This window comes from Heptranchias perlo, chromosome 2 (assembly GCF_035084215.1).
Source record: "Heptranchias perlo isolate sHepPer1 chromosome 2, sHepPer1.hap1, whole genome shotgun sequence".
NCBI lineage: Eukaryota > Metazoa > Chordata > Chondrichthyes > Hexanchiformes > Hexanchidae > Heptranchias > Heptranchias perlo.
In genome coordinates, this window is record NC_090326.1 from 31,558,169 (window position 1) to 31,584,038 (window position 25,870).

At 43.2% G+C, this 25,870-nt stretch overlaps 1 protein-coding gene across 2 annotated transcripts; it reads right to left on the reverse strand.

Annotated features, from left to right (window-relative positions):
• On the reverse strand, window positions 1-23,442 carry LOC137336658 (biogenesis of lysosome-related organelles complex 1 subunit 4-like). 2 transcript variants are annotated; one of them, XM_068001676.1, is made up of 5 exons: window positions 23,113-23,442; window positions 13,269-13,340; window positions 12,703-12,804; window positions 11,278-11,412; window positions 1-1,096 (listed from the first exon to the last, which is right to left on the reverse strand). In XM_068001676.1, the coding sequence occupies exons 1-5, from the start codon at window positions 23,401-23,403 to the stop codon at window positions 995-997; spliced, it is 702 nt and encodes a 233-aa protein (XP_067857777.1). In that variant the 5' UTR covers window positions 23,404-23,442; the 3' UTR covers window positions 1-994. The 2 variants fall into 2 exon arrangements, with proteins under 2 accessions (XP_067857777.1, XP_067857778.1); XM_068001677.1 differs by lacking the exon at window positions 12,703-12,804.
• Between the last annotated feature and the right edge of the window lie 2,428 nt (window positions 23,443-25,870).

Consider the following 25,870-nt stretch of genomic DNA (forward strand, 5'->3'; position numbering starts at 1 on the left):
TATTGTTAGAACACCATTTAATATCACATTGCATAGTAATAATTTCATCTTATACAAATGATCAAAACAGCTAGCTGGATTTCTGTTACACCTTTCCGTTTCTCCACCTCCGTCTCCTCCTTAACACCTAACTCTTTGACTTAGCTTTTGTCACCCCTCCTAATACCTCCTCCCTTGGGTCGGCAGCCATTTTTCTGATTATGCCTCTGGGAAACACTTTGGGGTGTTTTTCTAGGTAAATGTTTTCCCTAAGATTCCCAGTGAAATATCACCACCTAACTTGCTTTCAATTGTCTTTGGAAATGCAATGTATTCTGTACCATATTAACAATTACAAACTAATACATAGAAGTGAGTTATAACACTGAATGGCACTTTAATATTTTCCAAAGCAAAACAACTTACAAAAATTCAGTGTCAAAAGCAGTTATTAGTTATATGTATAAAATAAAAATCAGATATTTTGTTTAACACAACTAATTAGGTATTTTTTTGCCCGCTATATAAATTTTGCAGAATTAAAAAAACATTTTGGAAGCTCGTTATGTTTTAAGGCAAAAAAAAAGTTGAAAAGAGTGCAAAAAACATGGCTTTGGCATTAACAGAGACACCGTATACTTCTATCAACAAAATCAAGAGCCAGTCTCAAACGGAACTTGACACATTCTTCAGCTGTGCAGGGAGTTATCAAAACAGCATTAAAGCCCTTCTTGACAACCAGAAATGTGTAGACAAACATTAAGACCGGTCTACTCTGACCTTGCAGAGGGATTTCCTTTGTGCATATATTTAAGCAGCAGCTTCGTAACAAAAGTCATTTTTGCAGATTCAAAAATAAGACAAGAACATCAGCCTGTTTCACGAGGATTTGAACACCGGCCTGTTTCACGAGGATTTGAATGTCAGTTCACCATTGTTCGAGAGTTACTGATAAGGTGCATCCAGTGGTTTTTAGGCCATTGGATCCCTCTTTTGTGCAGTTCTTTCAGCATCGTCATTCATGTGGCTGCGAGTTATGTGCTGGGAAATAATCTTTTGTCTGGAAGAGCGCTGGAGGCTCAAACTTTTGCTGCTGTCTCTTTGGAGGGGATGATTTCTATAATGAGAAAAGCAGATCAATTAGAATCAGGGCCCCAGACACAGAATGTCATAATCTCGGTCACTTTTTTTTTTTGAGTTTTTACTGTCAACTTCAGCATCAGGCAAGTTACGCATTGCCTAAAATCTGAAGTGTATCTTTCTCTATATCTAAGTAAATGATAAGCGAGATCCAGGGACCACAACAAAGAATCCGCACTTTGTACACCAGCTACTGCAAAGTATCACGTGATTCTCCTCGCTCTGAAAACCAACCAAATTATACAGTCTGTCAGACCAAGGCTCAATCTGAACAGTATAAAACAGTAAGTCATACAACATTATTTTATGTATTGAGGAATATAAAAGTCAATAGACTTTACAACAGAAGCTCACTTCTTACTCTGTGAAACATCACAGCTGCAAACCGACCCAACTTCTCTGCTGGCCAGCACTATCTCACATAGAGCTCTTCTGCTGGCTGGAAAGCTTTCCATAGAAATACAATCCAAACCTCTTTGAAGTTATCCTGAAACAAAAGGCTGCATTTCACATATCAATATTAAATGTATAGCCAATCTTTGGAAATAGTTTACGAAGCTTGCCGTGAAAAGTTAAATCTGTGGTCAATTCACCCAATAAGCATCTCAGAGTTGCTATTGCGTTTGCCTTAACAACCTGCAGCTTGTGAAGCCTACCACAGCCAGCCAGTCTGTTCTGAGCTCATGATTTTTCCTTGAGAAATAGCCTGTGGGCCCCAGGTGCTGTTTCTAGCCACAACAAATCTAAACCAAAAATTTAAAATAGATAAAAAGTACATCACACATACTGTCACTGAACTCTGGGGAACAGGCCCTGTTCTTCTCGAAAGTAAACCTTGGAAAATCTATGAGATTAACTCAATGATCAGACTCAGTACATTTTCATTTCTGTAGGACAACTTTGGGCTATACAACTGAGAAATTACATCATATTGAGCTCACAATGGGTACACAACAGAAATACAGAACAAGACAGCTTATTGTTTCCATATACTATAGATAAGAAAACAACGTTTGAGGCATTATGCTGGTCGGGGGAGCATGGAGCCAAAGGGGTCGATGCTGGGACCACTACTATTTCTAATTTAGATCAATAACTTGGACTTAGATACCCAATGAAAATTGGTCAAATTTGCAGATACTAAATTAGTTGGGGCAGTGGAATTGGAGAAAGCAGCACAGAAATTACACATCGAGTTGGACAAAAATATGTCGGTGGGCAGAACCTAATCCTAATTGAAATGAGCCCAGTGCCATAGCTACAACAGGTTTTTAAAAAAAAATGCACCTCAGAACAAAGCCTATCATATACAAATCTCAAACCTTTTTCTGCAAGGGGCTATTAGAAGTTCAAATTTATCTGATTGACTATACTCTTGGCGCTGGACGCACAATGAAAAACAGCAAGTATGTGTTTTCCCACAGATTCAATTATTTTTTTTAGGACTTACAGCATTCTTCAGCTTTATTTAAATACCAGCTAATCTCACAATGCTCATGGGCAAATAAAGTTATGTGTCTCTTCCTGTAACTGTTCTTCCCACTCTTATTCTTTGTGTCTTTCTGCCCTCTGGTTCCTTTTGTCATCGTGGTGTCTATGTAGCCAATCCTTTCTCCCTTATTATGGATCTTTTTTCACCTGTCTTCTTCCCTCATTTCCCCCAGCTCTCCTGTGTGGCTCTTATATTCCTTTACCATTTATTTACTCCATTTTGATGTCTTTCCTTTCTTTGTTAAACGGCCAGGGTGCGCAGCAAGGCTACAGGCAACATGTAGCAGAGCAGAGCCAGGTATCAGGATCGAGCAGGGTCAGGCTGCCCAGGAGGCAATGCAGTATAGGCAGGAGAGAAAGGAGCATGGGGTTGGGATTGGCATGTGGGAATGGCAGAGTGCAGGCTCAGGAGGGAGTGGGAGAGTCTGGTGCCAGAGAACAGGGCCTGGAGAGGTCAATGAGGAAACAACGATGTAGTCGTGGGGAAAGGGGAAAGAAAAGGAATTTTCAACCCCGTGTTAGTACGGCTGATGCTAACTGGCACCAAAGCCCCATGTACAGAGGCTCAAAAACATCACGAGTTAAACCCAAGTGAAAGATCAGGGCTCGAAGAGTATGTCTACGGGCAAGTTTACTCATTTTTCCCCAGAATGGTTTAACTTTTTACGTGCATTATAAACAACATGGTTGCATAAAGAAGTCTGAAAGCCTCGATGGATTTTACCGGTTTTCTGGCTACTTTTCACTGAAATTGAATCATTTTATGGAGAAATTTAGTGGCATTATATTTGTACAGATCATTCTTTTTGATAATGTTTCAGCCTATCGCGTTTTTTTTTTGATGGCTGAAATATCCCAATCATTATCCATCAACATGACTGACACGCTAGGGTCATTTCTGACCTACAGACACAAAAATTGTAATTTTACATAAACATTTACAAAATTCTCCCTCTTCAGATTCCCCCCAGCCATGGATTCTCCTAGCAAGAGGGGCAGACTGCCTCTTCTCAGGCTATGGCCAATGTCATGTTACGACACAAACAATAACACAGGTCAATTTGCCCTCTGACTTTTTTTAAAATTCGTTTCTGGGATGTGGGCGTCGCTGGCAAGGCCGGCATTTATTGCCCATCCCTAATTGCCCTCAAGAAGGTGGCGGTGAGCCGCCATCTTGAACCGCTGCAGTCCATGTGGTGAAGGTTCTCCCACAGTGCTGTTAGGAAGGGAATTCCAGGATTTTGACCCAGCGATGATGAAGGAATGGCGATATATTTCCAAGTCGGGATGGTGTGTGACTTGGAGGGGAATGTGCAGGTGGTGTTGTTCCCACGTACCTGCTGCTCTTGTCCTTCTCGGTGGTAGAGGTCGCGGGTTTGGGAGGTGCTGTCGAAGAAGCCTTGGCGAGTTGCTGCAGTGCATCCTGTGGATGGTACACACTGCAGCCACTGTGCGCCGGTGGTGAAGGGAGTGAATGTATAAAGTGGTGGATGGGGTGCCAATCAAGCGGGCTGCTTTGTCCTGGATGGTGTCGAGCTTCTTGAGTGTTGTTGGAGCTGTACTCATCCAGGCAACTGGAGAGTATTCCATCACACTCCTGACTTGTGCCTTGTAGATGGTGGAAAGGCTTTGGGGAGTCAGGTGGTGAGTCACTCGTCGCAGAATACCCAGCCTCTGACCTGCTCTTGTAGCCACAGTATTTATATGGCTGGTCCAGTTAAGTTTCTGGTCAATGGTGACCCCCAGGATGTTGATGGTGGGGGTTTCGATGATGGTAATGCCATTGAATGTCAAGGGGAGTTGTTTAGACTCACTCTTGTTGGGAGATGGTCATTGCCTGGTGCGAATGTTACTTACCACTTATCAGCCCAAGCCTGGATGTTGTCCAGGTCTTGCTGCATACGGGCACGGACTGCTTCATTATCTGAGGGGTTGCGAATGGAACTGAACACCGTGAAATCATCAGTGAACATCCCCATTTCTGACCTTATGATGGAGGGAAGGTCATTGATGAAGCAGCTGAAGATGGTTGGGCCTAGGACACTGCCCTGAGGAGCTCCTGCAGCAATGTCCTGGGCCTGAGATGATTGGCCTCCAACAACCACTACCATCTTCCTTTGTGCTAGGTATGACTCCAGCCACTGGAGAGTTTTCCCCGATTCCCATTGACTTCAATTTTACTAGGGCTCCTTGGTGCCACACTCGGTCAAATGCTGCCTTGATGTCAAGGGCAGTCACTCTCACCTCACCTCTGGAATTCAGCTCTTTTGTCCATGTTTGGACCAAGGCTGTAATGAGGTCTGGAGCCGAGTGGTCCTGGCGGAACCCAAACCGAGCATCAGTCAGCAGATTATTGGTGAGTAAGTGCTGCTTGATAACACTGTCGACGACACCTTCCATCACTTTGCTGATGATTGAGAGTAGACTGATGGGGCTGTAACTGGCCGGATTGGATTTGTCCTGCTTTTTGTGGACAAGACTTTTCCTCCCTTTATTTCAGGATATGCATCGAGAGCTCTCACAAACAGTCCAGTGGGACTTGTGATTACAGCAAAATCATCAACAAAAATCTGCATCAGGTCACTATATTTCCTCAATGAGTTTATTTATACAGGCTAGGTTAGCTAATTTGATGCTCAAACTGGCCATGCCCAGTTTGCAATGTAGTTTGTGTCTGTATTTCTTCCCGTTAATTAAATGTTCAATAGTGGAATGACTGTTGCTGTATTCAAAATTAATAGTCCATGTGACATTTAGTTGGTCTTAAAAATGCCCAAAATTGCACTTGAAATCTCAAAATGGTCTCTTACTCCTGCTATTCACTTAACTCAATTAAGTTTGGCAGTGCAGTAAAGTCATAATGTGGGAGCTGTTTATTGGTTGTGACTTATACTGCATCAGTTTCAAGAGCAACAAAATTGATATGTTGCAAGTTCCAATTTGATGGAACTAAACAAACCAATCTCAGTGTCTATGGTTTACAACCATTTTTAAGGCACTTTTACATTTACAGATCTCTAATTCAGATTACTAGTATAGTTAACATTTTCTAATTTCAACGTAATTTAAAAGGGGTAACTCAGCTAAGGCAAGTCATGGCAGCAGACCTCGCACCCGTGATATGCTCCTCCTGCAAGATGTGGGAAGTCATGGACACTACCAGTGTCCCTGCCGACCATGTGTGCGGGAAGTGTGTCCACCTGCAGCTACTGACCGATCGTATCTCGGAGCTGGAGCTGCGGGTGGACTCACTGTGGAGCATCCGCGATGCAGAGAAACTCGTGGATAGCACGTTTAGCGAGTTGGTCACACCGCAGGTAAAGGGTATACAGGCAGGAAGTGAATGGGTGACCACCAGGAAGAGTAAGAGATGCAGGCAGGTAGTGCAGGGGTCCCCTGTGTCCATCCCCCTCTCAAACAGATATGCCACTTTGGATGCTGTTGGGGGGGATGACTTATCAGGGGAAGGCAGCAGCAGCCAACTTCCTGGCACCACGGGTAGCTCTGCTGCACAGGCTGGGAGGAAAAAGAGTGGCAGAGCTATAGTGATAGGGGACTCAATTGTAAGGGGAATAGACAGGCGTTTCTGCGGCCGCAACCGAGACTCCAGGATGGTGTGTTGCCTCCCTGGTGCAAGGATCAAGGATGTCTCGGAGCGGCTACAGAACATTTTGGAGGGGGAGGGCGAACAGCCAGCTGTCGTGGTGCACATAGGCACCAACGATATAGGTAAAAAAGGGGATGAGGTCCTAAAAGCAGAATATAGGGAGTTAGGAGGTAAATTAAAAAATAGGACCTCAAAGGTAGTAATCTCAGGATTGCTGCCAGTGCCACGTGCTAGTCAGAGTAGAAATAGGAGGATATTTCAAATGAATACGTGGCTAGAGGAATGGTGCAAGGGGGAGGGATTCAAATTCCTGGGACACTGGAAACGGTTCTGGGGGAGGTGGGACCAGTACAAACCGGACGGTCTGCACCTGGGCAGGGCCGGGACCGCTGTCCTAGGAGGAGTGTTTGCTAGTGCTGTTGGGGAGGGTTTAAACTAAAGTGGCAGGGGGTTGGGAACCTGAGCAGGGAGAGAGAGGAAAGCGTAACAGGAAGGGACAGAAGGTATGGAGTAATAGGTAAAGTGTTAAAAAAGGAAAAAGCAGGAACTAAGCGTCACAAAACAGATTTGAAAGTTCTTTATCTGAATGCACGTAGCATTCGTAATAAAATGGACGAGTTAACGGCACAAATAACTACGTATGGGTATGATCTTGTGGCCATTACAGAAACATGGCTGCAGGGTGACAACGACTGGGAATTAAATATGCCAGGGTATTTAACAATCAGGAAGGACAGGCAGGAAGGAAGGGGAGGTGGGGTGGCTATGTTAATAAAGGAAGGAATCACTGTAATACAGAGAAATGATATTGGGACAAAGCATCAAGATAATGAAACAGTTTGGGTGGAGATAAGGAATAATAAGGGAAAAAAACATTAGTGGGCGTAGTATATAGGCCTCCTAATAGTTGCAACTCTGCTGGAAGAAGTATTAATCAGGAGATAGTCGGGGCATGTAATAAGGGAACAGCCATAATTATGGGGGATTTTAATTATCATATTAACTGGACAAATCAAATTGGGCAGAGCAGCCTTGAGGACGAGTTCATTGAGTGCATCAGGGATGGATTTCTTGAGCAGTATGTAACTGATCCTACAAGGGGGCAGGCAACCTTGGACCTGGTCCTGTGTAATGAGTCAGGATTAATTAATAATGTCCTAGTTAAGGATCCCCTTGGAACGAGCGACCACAACATGGTTGAATTCCATATCCAATTAGAGGGTGAAAAGGTTGATTCTCAAACAAGCGTACTGAGCTTGAATAAAGGAGACTATGATGGTATGAGAGCGGAATTGATTAAAGTGGACTGGGAAAATAGATTAAAGGGTAAGACGGTACATGAGCAGTGGTGTTCATTTAGGGAGTTATTTTACAACTTTCAAAATAAATATATTCCACTGAGGAAAAAAGGGTGTAAAAGAAATGACAGCCACCCGTGGCTAAGTAAAGAAATCAAGGATAGTATCCGACTAAAAACAAGGACATATAAGGTAGCCAAACTTAGTGGGAGGATAGAAGATTGGGAATTCTTCAAAAGACAGCAAAAAGTAACTAAAGGATTGATTAAGAAAGGGAAGTTAGATTATGAAAAGAAATTAGCAAAAAATATAAAAACAGATAGCAAGAGTTTCTATAGTTATATAAAAAGAAAAAGGGTGGCTAAGGCAAACATAGGTCCCTTAGAGGATGAGACCGGGAAATAAATGGTGGGAAACATGGAGATGGCAAAAATGCTGAACAAATATTTTGTTTCAGTCTTTACAGTAGAGGACACTAAGAATATCCCAACACTGGACAAACAGGGGACTCTCGGGGGGGAGGAGCTAAATACGATTAAAATCACTCAAGAGATGGTACTCAGTAAAATAATGGGACTCAAGGCGGATAAATCCCCTGGACCTGATGGCTTCCATCCTAGGGTCTTGAGGGAAGTGGCAGTAGGGATTGTGGATGCTTTGGTGATAGTTTTCCAAAATTCCCTGGACTCAGGAGAGGTCCCGGCAGATTGGAAAACTGCTAATGTAACACCGTTATTTAAAAAGGGTAGTAGGCAGAAGGCTGGAAATTATAGGCCAGTTAGCTTAACATCTGTGGTGGGTAAAATTTTGGAGTCTATTATTAAGGAGACAGTAACGGAACATTTAGATAAGCATAATTTAATAGGACAAAGTCAGCATGGCTTTATGAAGGGGAAGTCATGTCTGACAAATTTGCTTGAGTTCTTCGAGGATATAACGTATAGGGTGGATAAAGGGGAACCAGTGGACGTAGTGTATTTAGACTTCCAGAAGGCATTCGACAAGGTGCCACATAAAAGATTATTACTTAAGATAAAAAATCACTGGATTGGGGGTAATATTCTGGCATGGGTGGAGGATTGGTTATCGAACAGGAAGCAGAGAGTTGGGATAAATGGTTCATTTTCGGACTGGCAACCAGTAACCAGTGGTGTTCCACAGGGGTCGGTGCTGGGTCCCCAACTCTTTACAATCTATATTAACGATTTGGAGGAGGGGACCGAGTGCAACATATCAAAATTTGCAGATGATACAAAGATGGGAGGGAAAGTAGAGAGTGAGGAGGACATAAAAAACCTGCAAGGGGATATAGACAGGCTGGGTGAGTGGGCGGAGATTTGGCAGATGCAATATAATATTGGAAAATGTGAGGTTATGCACTTTGGCAGGAAAAATCAGAGAGCAAGTTATTTTCTTAATGGCGAGAGACTGGAAAGTACTGCAGTACAAAGGGATCTGGGGGTCCTAGTGCAAGAAAATCAAAAAGTTGGTATGCAGGTGCAGCAGGTGATCAAGAAAGCCAACGGAATGTTGGCTTTTATTGCTCGGGGGATAGAATATAAAAACAAGGAGGTATTGCTGCAGTTATATAAGGTATTGGTGAGACCGCACCTGGAATACTGCATACAGTTTTGGTCTCCATACTTAAGAAAAGACATACTTGCTCTCGAGGCAGTACAAAGAAGGTTCACTCGGTTAATCCCGGGGATGAGGGGGCGGACATATGAGGAGAGGTTGAGTAGATTGGGACTCTACTCATTGGAGTTCAGAAGAATGAGAGGCGATCTTATTGAAACATATAAGATTGTGAAGGGTCTTGATCGGGTGGATGCAGTAAGGATGTTCCCAAAGATGGGTGAAACTAGAACTAGGGGGCATAATCTTAGAATAAGGGGCTGCTCTTTCAAAACTGAGATGAGGAGAAACTTCTTCACTCAGAGGGTGGTAGGTCTGTGGAATTTGCTGCCCCAGGAAGCTGTGGAAGCTACATCATTAGATAAATTTAAAACAGAAATAGACAGTTTCCTAGAAGTAAAGGGAATTAGGGGTTATGGGGAGCGGGCAGGAAATTGGACATGAAGCTGAGTTCGGATCGGTCAATGCCCTGTGGGTGGCGGAGAGGGCCCAGGGGCTATGTGGCCGGGTCCTGCTCCGACTTGTGTTCTTTAGATTTGTGGTTGGGATCAGATCAGCCATGATCTTATTGAATGGCGGAGCAGGCTCGAGGGGCCGATTGGCCTACTCCTGCTCCAATTTCTTATGTTCTTATGTTCTTATACCCAAAAACCAGCTCCTCCTCACAGTGGCGTTGCTAAGACTGCTCCCTAGCAGAAATTCAACGTCAGTTATGTAACTGCAGGGAACCAGTGCACACACATTGACTGACTGATCAGTACAGAAGTCCCAAATATAAAATCACTTTTGCAGGCCTGCGTAGTGCACAGTGTAAGCCCTCTGGTCTAAAAACTGACCAACAACTTCAGACCGTAGCTATCTCTATTTTCTTAAAAGCAGAGAGATAGCTGGGGCTTCACAGTGGGCCCATCAGTGTCCAGGGAGTGGGGAAGGGGACAGATGATGCAGGTGTGGGCCCTCTGTCAGAACACAATTCTGCCGGGATGTCCTGATTCGGGGTGTTGCCAGTGTTCCCTTTACAGGTGCTGACGTCCTGCAGTGTCCTTCCAACGATTTTTGTTTTTATTTTAGATTTCCAGTTTTCCTTTAGATATTTTCACACCCTTGCACTCTTAATATCTTTTCATTGCCTCACTGGGATGATCTTCATAATTCCTCCACCAATTCCCAGTTATTCAATAAAACTTATTCTACTCATTCTCTCTCATCCTTTCCTTTTTTAGTTTGTTCAGTTCTATTAGATAACTTGCTTATCTTCCTATTTTGAGTTCTGACTAATAATCCACATCCAAAATGTTAACTTGCTTTTTCTCTTCATGGATGCTAAAATAACAGAAAATGCTGTGTATGCCAAACATTTTCTATTTTTATTCCAGATTTCCAGTTCTTTTTTGTTCTCTGTAGGTGCAATTGTACAGTCTTTTTGGCTCAACACTTCATATTCTTAAAGCAACAACTTGTGTTTATATAGCACCTTTAACATAGTAAAATGTCCTAAGGGACTTTACTTGAGATTATCAAACAAAATTTGTATTAGGACAGGTGACCAAAAGCTTGCTCAAAGAGGTAGGTTTTGAGGAGCATCCTAAATGAGGAGAGAGGTAGAGAGGTTTAGGGAGGGAATTCCAGAGCTTAGGGCCTAGACAGCTGAAGGCACGGCCGCCAACGGTGGATCGAAGAAAATCGGGAACATGCAAGAGGCAAGGATTGGAGGAGCGCAGAGATCTCGGAGGGTTGTAGGGCTGGAGGAGGTTACAGAGATAGGGAGGGGTGACGCCTTAGATGGATTTGAAAACAAGGATGACAATTTTAAAATCGAGGCATTGCCGGATCGGGAGCCAATGTAGGTCAGCGAGCACAGGGGTGATGGGTGAACAGGACTTGGTGCGAGTTAGGATACGGATAGCAGAGTTTTGGATGAGCTCAAGTTTACAGAGGGTGGAAGATGAATAGTTGAGTCTAGAGGTAACAAAGGCAACATGGAGGTGGACAGCTATACAGGGACACTTGTGGTCACCAATGAGGTTTCCACAAATACATGTAGTAGCTGCTACAACAGCCACAGGGCATAAGAAGTGGATAGCCAACATCAACATTTTCTTTTAAAATGACAGGAACAATACTCACATTAAGGAATGCTGGAGTACCGATTGAGTGCAAGATTTTTCTAAATGCATTGGGAAACGTCCCGAGTTCGGCTTCAGCATGTGTTACTTGGTCATCTAACACACATACATTCTGTCCAATCATCTTGACAAAGGCCTGTAATTCACATTAGCATTCAGTTATTGAAACATCCAAATAATTGCATTTTTATAGCATAGGCAGCTTCCCTTGAAAGCGCATTGAAACTGCCTCTTAAAAAAAACAAATCTTGCTCGTATCTGTGAGTCACCTTTTACTGTTACATCATCCAAAACCTTGTAAAAGTATTAAATATTTCAAGTGTTTTTCCTTCCTCAAGGCAGCGATGCTTTGCTGTGGTACAGTTCCAGACACCTTCTGTTACCTCACCCAAGTAGCCATTATTTGTGAGCCTCGACAGTGAATGCTAGCTGGTTATTTCACTGTGGGAGTATTATAGTGCACCCCAATCCAGCCTGCAGCCAACATCCACAAAGGCACCTTTTCAGGTGGGGTTACTGAGTAGTCATCAGGAACAGGTGGCTTGGCCAATTTTCCCATTTCTAGCCTCGGGTGCTGAGATAGATGCCACACCTTTACTGCTAACCCTGCTAAGATCAGCTAACTCAGCACAGGGATTGAAGCAGAGACCTTCCTGGTCTGTATGGCTCAGCTACTCAATGGATAAACTGGCTGAACCATTGGTGTAGTATGTCCTTCTCAGCCTTCAATGTAAGTATCGCTTCCCTATCTTATAATTTCTATAGAATTGGATTAGCCTGCAAATTTTTTAAGAGCAGTGCTATAAAACAATATTGAATGGCATACAAAACCGAACATTTATTAATTATTGTTCTTACAGCAAAGAAGGTTAAGGGGAGATTTAATGAAGGTGTTCAAAATTATTATGGGTTTTGATAGAGTAAACAGGGGGAAACTGTTTCCACCAGCAGGAGGGTTGATAACCGGAGGACACAGATTTAAGATAATTCGCAAAAGAACCAGGGAGGAAATGAGGAGAATTTTAACGCAGCAAGTTATGATCTGGAATGCACTACCTGAAAGGGTGGTGGAAACAGATTCAGTAGTAACTTTAAATACTTAAAGGAAAAATTTGCAGGGCTATGGGGAAAGAGCAAGGGAGTGGAACTAATTGGATAGCTCTTTCAAAGTGCTGGCACAGGCACAATGGGCCGAATGGCCTCCTCCTGTGCTGTAAGGTTCTATGAATTGATAGCATACAGAGAAGAACAAAGTTTACATAGATACTTTCCACTGTAAATGTGGACATAGGAATTTATAATGGAAAAAGTTGACAGGAAGTGCACACAGAAGCAAGGTTTTTATATGTTATAATTAACTACAAGATGGAAAGTTTCTACAAGACAACTGTTTCCATTGTTTTTAAATCAAGAACAAATAGCCCACCTCTAGTTTATCAATCTTTTTGTACATTTGCTTCATTTCATCTGCTTTTGCATGGATTTCAGGGATACTTTCATTCATTATCTGAGAAGAATCATTTCGGATCTGCAGCAGAAAAGAATATTTTATTCCATAAATCATACTGCAAATCCTGCATTTCAAAAGGCTTACACAAGGGGGCATTGGTGATACAGTAACTTGGACAATTAACATGCTGCACTGGGAACCCGCAAAATTTAACTCCTGCTCATGGAATGCCTAATGCTAGTTGATATCCACCACTTATGTCAATCTAACTCAGTTGTGAGTTTAAAAATCAATTTTCATTTGGACAGCGACACGAATGCTGTGTATGGGAGGGAGGGGTTCCCTCTTGAAGAACACGGACAGTCCAACTCATTCAAATTTAAAATTGCGCCTCTGACTGACTGGTCATGGGATGACCATGGAGAAATCTGTAGGAAATATCTCCGTCCTCTTGGACCTGGTGTGCTCAGCACAGAGGCAGGTTCCTTACCAAAGGAGAGTATATAGAGGGCAAAAATAAAGATCCTAAAACCGCTACTTACCATGTCCAACATCCCACAGAATTCATCCACTCTGGTAAGCATTTCTTCCAAACTTGTCTCCAATTGTTGAATCTGCAACTCAAAAACAAACGGGTCAAGTTGGAGCTTTACCGTCAATGAAAATCAAGTACAATTCTACTTACAATGTATCTTAATTTCCTGTGAAAACATGTTTCTAGTTCATAAATAATCTGACTGGTTGTAAAATTACAAATTTCTCATTTGCTTTCCTCATACCCTCCTGTTTTTGCCCCTTTTTACTGCTTCCATAATTACAGTATCTTGGTCTAATCTTGCCCCTCTGTCATTCTCACTACCTCTAATTATCATCCTCTTTGCCATCTCTGGACCCTCTACAACTTCCTCTTTGCTACCTCCCCCCCGCCCCCCTCTCGGTATCAAGATATTGGTGAACCGCAGGATACCAATCTTCCATACATGGCGCTGAAGGTTGTTTGCTGAGTAACAAAACTAGTTTGGGTTGAACACGAGTTCATTATAGAGACAGAGTGGGCTGTAACTGCAAGGTCAGATAGGTAACTGTGTGCATGCTGGCTGTGTTGCTTTGAGGGTTTAAGCAGATTGTATCAGCTAGAGGCAATCAAGTTGTGATGGGGCAGTAGAGTAAGAAGGCAGTTGAATCAGTACAGAGTTTGGCCTGAGCTGGAGTTTGGTACTGAATTGCAGTTGGTCTGAAACTACTTTCAGTTACAGTATTTGAATTTCCAACTCCTTTGAGTGCTTATTGCGGCAAGACTGTGGAAACATGTGTTGTGCAGAACTTCCATGATTTGAGATTTTTTGGAAAGTTTGGGTGTCCAGGAAATGGCTCCAGATGGATTTGCTCAAACTCAAAGTTGCTAAATTTGAGAAATAGTTGGAGACACTCCACAGTATAATGGAGGAAGGGTGAAGCATGGGAAGGGAAGTGAATCACCAAACTCAGACTCAGGTAGAGGCAATAGAGGAAACACCTGGTTGTCTGAAGTTGTCTAATAGGTATACACTACTGCATATCAATATCACAGAGGGCAACTCAGGAGAGAGAAATCACAAACAATGCCACAGCACCATGAAGCACCCAAGGTGGGGGTGGGTGGGAAGAAAGAGACAGAGTTAATTACAGTGGCAGTGGGAGATTCAACAACTAGAGTCCCTTCTGTAAGGTATCCCTGAGTGTTGTGTTACCTCCCAGGTTCCAGGTAAGGGACATAATGGAGTGGGTACAGAAGGTCTTGGAAGGAAGAAATCAGCCAAAGGTCAATGTTCATGTCGAAACCAATGATAATGGGGGGTGGGGAAGCAAGATTCAGATCCTGCAAAGAAATTAGGAGGTAGATTAAGAGGGGACCTCAAAAGCACAGTAATCTTAGGATGACTACCAATGCTATGCACTAGCCAGAACAGGAACAGCCAGATTAGAAAGGTAATTGCTCTGCTATAGGTGTGGTGTAGAAGTGTTCAGATTGCTGGGGCATCGGAAACCAATTCTGGGGTACAAATGAGCTATACGGACAGGATAGCACACACCGGAACAGAACTAGGACCGACATCCCTGCGGGGAGGTTAACTAGAGCTCTGGGGGAAGAGTTTAAACTAAAATGGTAAAGGGAGCAGTAAAGCGTGAGAGGAGAGTAAGCTGATTAAAAAGGAAACAGTAAACTTTAGGGTCACAGGCAATAAGGAGGTAGCAAGATTAAAAGAGGTTAAAGGGGACAAGACAGTAAAAAGGCATCAGGATGTGGGAAGGTGAAAACAGAGAAAATTGTCAAACCAAGGGAATCCAAACTAAAGTGTATATTATTGTATAGAGTATATGGAACAATATTAGTTAAAATAAAAACATGATATAATAATTACTGAAATACAGTTGCAGTTGGGTCAGGATTGGCAATTAAATATTCTTATGTATAAAATTTTCAGAATGGATAGGGAAGGAAGGATAGTGGTGTGACATCTCTTAGTACTAAAATACAAGGATGTAAATAGAGCCCACACAGAACCCTTTCAGTAACTGCTTGCTGTTCTTCAGCTGAATCCAGATGACCAAACAACAATGGAAAATAAATTGAAGATAAAATTTGTAGACAATTTAGAGGTGTGCATTAACAATGAGTTATAATTTTAGGAGATTTTAATTATCTAAAAATACATTGGGATAAGGAAAATGTTTATGGCAAGAAAGTGTTTTTTCTTGGCAGTGTGTTCAGGACTATTTTCCCCAAACAATGGGAGCCTGTTTCCAACAAGGACGGACCTAGTTCTGAGTAATGAGGCATATTTGTGAAGCAATATATATGATAATGAGATAAAAAAGGCTGATTAAATTTTTTAAAATTGGCAAATAGAACCATAGATCAGCAATGAGAATTTTTTTTTAATTAAAGAGGAAGTAGAAAGGGCACAAATCAAGTATCAGGCTGGAGGCCCAGGGACAAAGGGATCTTAGGTCAAACTTGAAGTTTATAAAAAAGCTTTTGGTGCTTACAGTGCATATAATAAAGCCTGGACAAATATATAAAGGGATATATAGGAAAAAGCTACAAAAGGGAGATTAGAAAGGCCAAGATAACAAAAAAAGGACAATAAAAAGGCTTTCTGCAAGCAAATTATGAAGATAAAGCAAGAGTAGGGCCACTAAATGACAAAGGAAGCAAGCTTTTACTGGAAAGTGATGCAATGGCAAAGATACTAAATAAGTATTTTGCCTCAGTTTTCACAGAACCACATGGTGTAAAAGTTAGTGGAGGGAATGATTCAAAAGAGAGGTGGTACCAATGAAGTTATTCAAACTTAGGGTATATAAATCACCAGAATCTGATAGAGGTTGGAATTCTCCGCCACCAACCATTGAAGCAGAGTCCATAAATTCTTTTAAAAGGGAATTCGATATTTACTTGAAAAAAAGGAATATTTAAGGGAATGGGGAGTGAGTGGAGAATAGGATCGGTTCACGGTGAAAACCACCAGGGCACATTTGGTGGTCTGAATGACCTGTTTCTGTGTTGCAACAGTTCATGATTCTGAAAACTGTTCTATCCCAGTTTCTTCCACATCATTCAGCAAACCAAATACATACTGAATGATCATTCTGCCAAACACCCCTAACCTAAAATCAAAACATTTCAAACCATTGGTATGCGAAACAGGACAAATTCAAGCATTAAAATTACTAATTCCACAGGGCAGGGGAGCATATGCCAATTTAAAACATGGAAATTGCAGAGCTTTTTTTTGCTCCACTCCACCCTCAGTTCAGTGGATCAAATTCTGTCTGGACCAACTAACACGATACACGGGATAGTGAAACCATGAGCTGTGTTCACTGTTCCTGGCGTAACCGCCAGAAGAATTGTGGAAAATTGCCCAGATATGTCCTGTCCACAAAAAGCAGGATAAATCCAATCCGGCCAATTACCGCCCCATCAGTCTACTCTCAATCATCAGCAAAGTGATGGAAGGTGTCGTCGACAGTGCTATCAAGCGGCACTTACTCACCACTAACCTGCTCACCGATGCTCCAGACCTCATTACAGCCTTGGTCCAAACATGGACAAAAGAGCTGAATTCCAGACGTGAGGTGAGAATGACTGCCCTTGACATCAAGGCAGCATTTGACCAAGTGTGGCACCAAGGAGCCCTAGTAAAATTGAAGTCAATGGGAATCAGGGGGAAAACTCTAAAGTGGCTGCAGTCATACCTAGCACAAAGATGGCAGTGGTTGTTGGAGGCCAATCATCTCAGGCCCAGGATATTGCTGCAGGAGTTCCTCAGAGCAGCATCCTAGGCCCAACCATCTTCAGCTGCTTCATCAACGATCTTCCCTCCATCATAAGGTCAGAAATGGAGATGTTCGCTGATGATTGCAGTGTTCAGTTCCATTCGCAACCCCTCAGATAACGAAGCAGTCCGTGCCCGCGTGCAGCAAGACCTGAACAACAGGCTTGGGCTCATAAGTAACATTCGCGCCAGACAATCACCATCTCCAACAAGAGAGAGTCTAACCATCTCCCCTTGACATTCAACGGCGTTACCATCGCCAAATCCCCCAATTCCCCACCATCAACATCCTGGGGGTCACCATTGACCAGAAACTTAACTGGGCCAGCCACATAAATACTGTGGCTACAAAAGCAGGTCAGAGGCTGGGTATTCTGCAGCGAGTGACTCACCTTCTGACTCCCCAAAGCCTTTCCACTATCTACAAGGCACAAGTCAGGAGTGTGATGGAATACTCTCCACTTGCCTGGATGAGTGCACCTCCAACAACACTCATGAAGCTCGATACAATCCAGAACAAAGCAGCCTGCTTGATTGGAATCTCATCCACCACCCTGAACATTCACTCCCTTCACCACCGGCGCACTGCGGCTGCAGTGTGTACCATCTACAGCACTGCAGCAACTCGCCAAGGCTTCAACAGCACCTCCCAAACCTCGACAACCTAGCCTTCTAGGACAGCAGGCACATGGGAAATCTATTGCCGTTCCTTCATCTTCGCTGGGTCAAAATCCTGGAACTCCCTTCCTAACAGCACTGTGGGAGAACCTTCACCACACTAACTGCAGCAGTTCAAGAAGGCGGCTCACCACCACCTTCTCAAGGGCAATTAGGGATGGGCAATAAATGCCGGCCTCGCCAGCGACGCCCACATCCCATGAACAAATAAAAAAGAGATATTCAGGCTAAAGGTGGACTGGAATAAATGAATGCACTAACGCATCCAAACCGAAAAATCACAGACCTGGCAGATTTGCACTGCAACATTTTTTTAATGTGTAGCAGATTACTAGTGGTATCACAATATTAATACAGCAGGCTTGTGCAAGCGTCTGTCTCCATGGGCTGCACAGATGTGCATCATAGAACTTCTGGCTAAATATAACATTAAATCACTATTAATTTGTGTACATCTCAAGTTGCTGAAACAGATCTTGGCACCTGATTTAGGATTTATCCACCAATGAGGCAACAAGAACAGCCCTTTCCAAAGCTCCAGGCCCACAATATTAAAACACAACAGTGAACAATATTGGTTTAAGTTGACAAGATTTGTAGGCCACATGTTGGACACCTCTGTCATTCAGTATAAATGTGACGTATCAACCACTTGGGATCAGTACGTTACCAAAACCAAACATACCCAAGCTGCAGACTTGTGTGTTGCTCAGTTTTTTGTAATGCAAACCACTATCACAGTGTTTGTCAAACTTGTGTGTGTTGGGTGACCCTCCAAATATTGACGCACTGCAGTGGATCTTTTATCTGAAAATATACCAAAGGATGCAATGCAATGGGATTTGCAACCTGACAACCTTTTGCAATGAGATTTTTATTTCTACACATCGGCTTGGTGCAGCTGCTAGGATTCTCCCCCAAATCAGAAAATTGTGGGTTCAAGTCCCAAACAGAACTTCAGCGCCTTTCACAGGCCGACACCAGTGCAGTACTGAGGGAATGCTGTAATGTCAGAGCCGTCATCTTTGGAACGAAGGCCCCATCTGCCGGGATAAGTTTATGCAACAAATCCCAAGGTACTACTGGAAGAACAGCAGGGCGTTCTCCCAGCGTCCTGACCAACATTCCTCACTCAACCAAGACCATCAAAACAAATTTAATTGGTTATTCATTCATTTGCCAACAGTTCTGAGGAAGAGTCTTAAACAACTTGCATTTGCCTGGTGCCAGGGTGAGGGATATTGCGAACCGGCTTGAAAGGATATTGGAGAGGGAGAGGGAGATCCAGTTGTTGTGGTCCATGTTGGGACCAACAACATAGGAAAGAGAAGGCACGAGGTCCTGTTCAGAGAGTACCAGGAGCTAGGAGCTAAATTTAAAAAACAGGACCTCAAGGGCTCTAATCTCTGGATTATTACCCGAGCCACATGCAAATTGGCCTAGGGATAAGCAGATTAGGGAGGGGAACACGTGGCTGAAGGAGTGGTGTGGGACACGGGCACCAGTACTGGGACAGGAAGGAGCTGTACATTTCAGACGAGCTCCACCTGAACCGGGATGGGACCAGGGTCCTAGTGGAAAGGATAAATAGGGCAGTCACGAGGACTTTAAACTAGTAAATGTGTGGGAGGGTGGGCGGCGGCTCATGTGGAAAATGCAGCATAAATAATAATTCTAAAACAAACGAAAGAGGGTAGAGTAAGAGTCAGAAATTATGCTTTAAGCACTACAGGTAAAGGGAAAACTAAAAGATGCAAAGTAATTAAATCATGAGAGAGAAATAAGAAATGTGTGAGAAAAACAGGGCAGAAGGACACGTTAGGGTGTGTGGCCCAAATAAACGTTCTTTATACAAACTCAGGGAGTATATGGAACAAATTGAATGAACTGCAGGCGTAAATTCAACTTAGAGGGTATGACATGGTAGCCATTACTGAGACATGGCTGCGAGACGGTCAGGACTGGGAACTGAATATAGCAGGTTATAAGGTCTATAGGAAGGATAGGGAAACTGATAGAGGGGGAAGAGTCGCCTTAGTGATTAAGGATGAAATTACTTCAATGATGAGAGGATATAATGAGAGGCAAACAGGCAGTGGAGACTTTATGGGTAAAATAAATAGAAAAGGATAAGACTGTAGTGGGAGTTGTGTATAGGCCCCCTGGTAGCAGTGAAGTGGCAGAATATATAAACGCACAGATTAGACAAGCACGTAGCAACGTCAGAGTGGTTTTAATGGGGGCTTTTAACTTTCATATAGATTGGGATAAGCAGACGAGCTCATGTCAGAAATGTTACGAATTTCTTCAGTGTGTTCAAAACAGCTTTCTACAACAATGTCCTAGAGCCAAAGGGGCAGGCCATATTAGATTTAATAATGAGTAACGAGCCAGATTTGGTTAACAGCCTAACAGTGCGTGAACATTTATCTAATAGCGATCATAATCTGATCGAGTTCAATGTTGTGTTTGAAGACAGATTGAGACAGAGATTGTCCACGATAAACTGGGCAAATCTGTTAATGGGTAAAACGACAGAAGATCAGTGGGAGGTGTTCAAAAAAGAATTTAAAGGTGATACAGAACTAGTTTATACACCTAAGGGGCAAGAGCTCCACTTGCCAAAAAAAACCAGCCATGGCCAGCAAAAGAGGTAAGGGACAACATAAAACAAAAAAGCATACAAAAATGCAAAAAATAGCGCAAGATCCTGGCGACTGGGAGAGATACAAAGAACAGTAAAGGGTGACAAAACAGAAAGTAAGAGCTACAAAGGGTTATCAAAATCCACAAAAAATTTTTACAATTATATTAGGAAAAAGAGGGTGGTCAAGAGCAATGTGGGCCCCTTAAAAACTGATAATGTTGATATTGTAGGTGAAAATAAGGAAATGGTGGACGTTAAATAATTACTGTGTGTCATTATTTACAGTAGAGGAAGAGGATAGGATGCTAGACACTCGAAGGAAACTAAATTTTGAATCGGGGGCAGAGAGTCACCATAATTAACATAAGCAAATTAACAGTAATAAAGAAAATAATGGCACTAAAGAGTGATAAATCCCCAGGACCAGATGGTTTCCATCCCAAGGTCTTAAAGGAAGTAGGTGAGAACATTGCAGACGCCCTAACTATAATCTTCCAAAGTTGTCTCGATTTAGGAATCATTCCTTTAGATTGGAAAATTGCACGTCATTCCGCTATTTAAGGAAGGTGAGAGGGGGAAACTGGGGAATTATAGACCAGTTAGCCTAACATCTGTTGTCATGAAATTACTAGAGTCTATAATTAAGGATAGAGTGTCTGAACACCTTGAAAATTTTCAGTTTATCAGAGACAGCCAGCATGGATTTGTAAAGATCACACCTGAAGAACCTGACAGAATTTTTTTGAAGAGGTGACTAAAGTAGTGGACAGGGGAATGCCTATGGATATTATTTATATGGACTTCCAGAAGGCATTTGATAAAGTCCCTCATACGAGACTGTTAGGTAAAGTTGAAGCTCATGGAATTGAGGGCCAATTATTGACCTGGTTAGGAAACTGGCTAAGCGTCAGGAGTCAGAGTAGGGATAATGGACAGGTACTCAAATTGGCAGGTGGTGACTAGTGGTGTCCCACAGGGATCTGTGTTGGGGCCTCAGCTAGTCACAGTATTTGTTAACAGCTTAGATGACGGGTTAGAAAGCCACATATCCAAGTTTGCCGATGACACAAAAATAGGCAGCATTATGAGCAGTGAAGATGGAAGCATAAAATTACAGTGAGATTAACAAATTAAGTGAATGGACAAAACTGTGGCAAATGAATTTCAATGTAGGCAAGAGTGAGGTCATCCACTTTGGACCTAAAAAGGATGGTTCAGAGTACTTTATAAATGGTGAAAAGCTGGAAACAGTGGAGGTCCAAAGAGACTTAGGGGTTCATGTACAGAAAATAATCAAAAAGGGTAATGGAATGCTGGCCTTTATAACTAGAGGACTAGAACACAAGGAGGTAGAAGTTATGCTACAGCTATACAAAGCCCTGGTTAGACTACACCTGGAGTACTGTGTTCAGCTCTGGGCACCGCACTTTAGGAAGGTTATACTGGCCTTGGAGGGAGTGCAGGGTAGATTTACTAGAATGATACCCGGATTCCAAGTGTTAAATTACTAGACGAGATTACACAAATTAGGGTTGTATTCCCTGGAGTTTTAAAGATTAAGGGGCAATTTGATTGCAGTTTTCAAGATATTAAGGGGAACTGATGGGGTAAGTAGAGAGAAACTATTTCCGCTGGTTGAGGAGTCTAGGACTAGGGGACACAGTCTAAAAATTAGAGCCAGGAGTGAAGTTAGGAAACACTCCTACACGCAAAGGGTGATAGAAGTTTGGAAAACTCTTCCGCAAATGGCAGTGATGCTAGCTCAATTGTTAATTTTAAGTCTGAGATTGATAGATTTTTGTTAACCAAAGGTATTAGGGGATATGGGGCTAACACAGGTATCTGGAGTTAGGTCACAGATCAGCCATGATCTCACTGAATGGCAGAACAGGCTCAAGGGGCTAAACTGCCTACTCCTGATCCTATCTTCCTATTTATATAGCACCTTTAAAGTAGTAAAACATCCCAAGGTTCTTCACAGGAGCGTGTTCAGACAAAAATTGACACTGAGCCAAAGAAAGAGACCTTAGGACAGGTGACCAAAACCTTCACTTAAGAGGTAGGTTTTAAGGAGCATCTTAAAGGAGGAGGAGAGGTAGAAGCATTTAGAAAGGGAATTCCACAGTTTAAGTCGAGACAGCTGAAGGCACAGGCACCAATGGTGGGAGGAAGTTGTTGATGCACAAGGCCAGAATTGGAGGAGCACAGTGATCTCAGAGGGTTGTAGGAGGTTACAGAGATAGGGAGCAGTGAGGGAGGCAGTGAAGGTATTTGAACACAAAGATGAGAATTTTAAATTCAAGGCGTTGGTGGACCAGGAGCCAAGGTAGGTCAGAGAGCAGAGGGGTGATGGGCAAAGGGGACTTGGTGCAAGTTAAGATACCAGCAGAAAAAAAAAATAAATACTAAGTTCAAAACATCAACTTCTCTCCTCTTCACAGTCGCTAACCGACTTGCTGTGCATTCTTATCAATTGTGTTTTTTATTCTCATTTGCTTATATTCCTATTTAAACGACATTTCTCTTGACCTGATTTGCTCCACTTTGCACCTCAGGGACCGAACTGCAAGCAGCAACCCTGAACTTTCCTGGGGCAATGAGGAAGTGAATTAAGGTGCAGCCCAGCGAACAGGTCGGAATCTTGTTCTACTTCCATCGGCTGCTTGGGGTGGGGAAAGGCAGTAAACACCTGGCCGCTTCAGGTCTCAGCACCCCACCCACCCCCGGGGACCCGCTCACCTCCTGCCGAGCACCAATTGTTAAATAGCCCGAGTAGCAGCGCGCCGTGCGCTGCAGCAGCGCCTCCTGCTCGCTCTCCGCACCGGCCTCCCCGGGGGCTGCCGCACTCAAGGTCTCCACCTCACAGCCTATGCTGCTGCTGCTGCCGCCGCCGCCGCCGTCACCCTCCTCCTCCGCTGCTTCTTCCTCATCCTCCTCCCCGTCACCTTGCCTGCTGGCCCGGCCACTCGGGCTCCCAGGGTGAGCAGGACCCACAGCCCGACTCCCAGCTCCGAACCCCTGCTCCTCCATCGCGCCCAGTCAGCTGATTGATGTCAGTCACGTGGAGCTCGAGCTCGACCCCGCCCCTTTCCATCCGGGCAAAGTTCTATCAGATAACCAACAGCTGGAGCTGTCAGTTCGGGGTTTGTGTGTAAAGTTATCCTAGGTGCACTTGTATTGCAGCACGGGGTTTCTGTGTAAAGTTATCCTAGGTGCACTTGTATTGCAGCTCGGGGTTTCTGTGTAAAGTTATCCTAGGTGCACTTGTATTGCAGCTCAGGGTTTCTGTGTAAAGTTATCCTAGGTGCACTTGTATTGCAGCTCGGGGTTTCTGTGTAAAGTTATCCTAGGTACACTTGTATTGCAGCTCGGGGTTTCTGTGTAAAGTTATCCTAGGTGCACTTGTATTGCAGCTCGGGGTTTCTGTGTAAAGTTATCCTAGGTGCACTTTCATTGCAGCTCAGGGTTTCTGTGTAAAGTTATCCTAGGTGCACTTTCATTGCAGCTCAGGGTTTCTGTGTAAAGTTATCCTAGGTGCACTTGTATTGCAGCTCAGGGTTTCTGTGTAAAGTTATCCTAGGTGCACTTGTATTGCAGCTCAGGGTTTCTGTGTAAAGTTATCCTAGGTGCACTTTCATTGCAGCTCAGGGTTTCTGTGTAAAGTTATCCTAGGTGCACTTGTATTGCAGCTCGGGGTTTCTGTGTAAAGTTGTCCTAGGTGCACTTGTATTGCAGCTCGGGGTTTCAGCTAGGCAGCACTCTTTACATTCTGATGAAAGGTTCTTCGACCTGAAACGTTAACTCTGTTTCTTTCTCCACAGATGCTGCCTGACTTGCTGAGCTGCTCCAGCATTTTCTGTTTTTATTTCAGATTTCCAGCATCCGCAGTATTTTGCTTTTAACTCTTAACATTGCTTGGCTGGAACTCGACTGCATTGTTCAGGAGAAAGCTCTATATATGCCCGCAAACTGACAGTAATGCCAGGGAGCGTACTCCCAAAAAGTACAAATTAAAATATTTAAAGAGCTGGGAGGGTGATTTACACTAAGTTTAGCGTTGGTGCAAAGGCTGACACTAAACTTGCAGTGTAAATTAATCATTACAGTCAGTTTTCAAGAAAGCTCCCATCTGAGATGCAAACGTGGCTTTCTCTTTAGTTGCAGATGGAACTGTTGTGCATTTTCTGCTTTTATTTCTGATTGACCACATTTTCTTGGTGAAATGTATGTACATCAAACGATTGGATCAAACTGTTTCCAACACCCAGTGTCTGCGTCAGGCACTATTGGATTAAAAGAGGAAAGATTCCTTTACTCCTTCACAGAGCAAAGCTTCCTCTGCCCTGACAACATTCTGCCCAACTACTTGCTCAACTATTATCAACAACAATTTTATTCATACAACGAATAAAGATATACAGAATTGGTCAGAACTCTAGTGGATAAACGGTATGATTACATCATCGCTTTTTCAAAAAAGCTATTAAAAACCAATTAGTTTCATAAGTTTTCTTCAATGGAATTCTTTCAAGCATTATATATTCACTTTTTTTCAAGTCCAGTTTATCAGATGGTTTATGTACCTGGGCAAGATAGCATCTCACACATATTGGTGGTTACTTGGTGAAATTGGCTCATCTGTTGCTGAACCGACCTGTTCTGTAGTCTGGACCAATGTCCACAAGGAACTGGGTTGAAACTTCCCAAACTCTTCTCATGGCAAATAATGGGCTGGGTTTGTTCAATTAAGTAAATGGACTGCCTGGTGTGGGCCTGAGCCTAGGATGGTCTCTAAGATGATACACAATTAGCTGATATGATCTCAGCTGGGGCTGCTACAATTGGTCTTAATGTCGCTGAGAAAGTTAGACCAAGTTTCAGCTGCTAGAAAGTGTACATATATGGATGTTGGATCAGCACAACAACATCTTTCACATAGTAAAACATCCCAAAGCGCTTCACAGGAGCGATTTTCAATCAAAATTTGACACCAAGTCACATAAGGAGATAGTAGGACAGGTGACAAAAAGCTTGCTCAAAGAGGTAGGTTTTAAGGAGTGTCTTATAGGAGAAGAGAGAGGTAGAGAGGCAAAAAGCTTTGGAGAGGGAATTCCAGAGCTTAGGGCCTAGGCAGCTGAAGGCATGGCCGCCAATGAGGGAGTGATTAAAATCAGGGATGCGCAAGAGACAAGAATTGAAGGAATGCAGAGATCTCGGAGGGTTGGAAGGCTGGAGGAGGTTACAGAGATAGGGAGGGGCGAGGCCATGGAGGGATTTGAAAACAAGAATTTTAAAATCGAGGCATTCCCGGACCGGGAGCCAATGTAGGTCAGTGAGCACAGGGGTGATGGGTGAACGGGACTTGGTGCGAGTTAGGATACGGGCAGCAGAGTTTTGGATGAGCTCAAGTTTATGGAGGGTGGAAGATAGGAGGCCGGACAGGAGAGCATTGGAATAGTTGAGTCTAGAGGTAACAAAGGCATGGACGAGGGTTTCA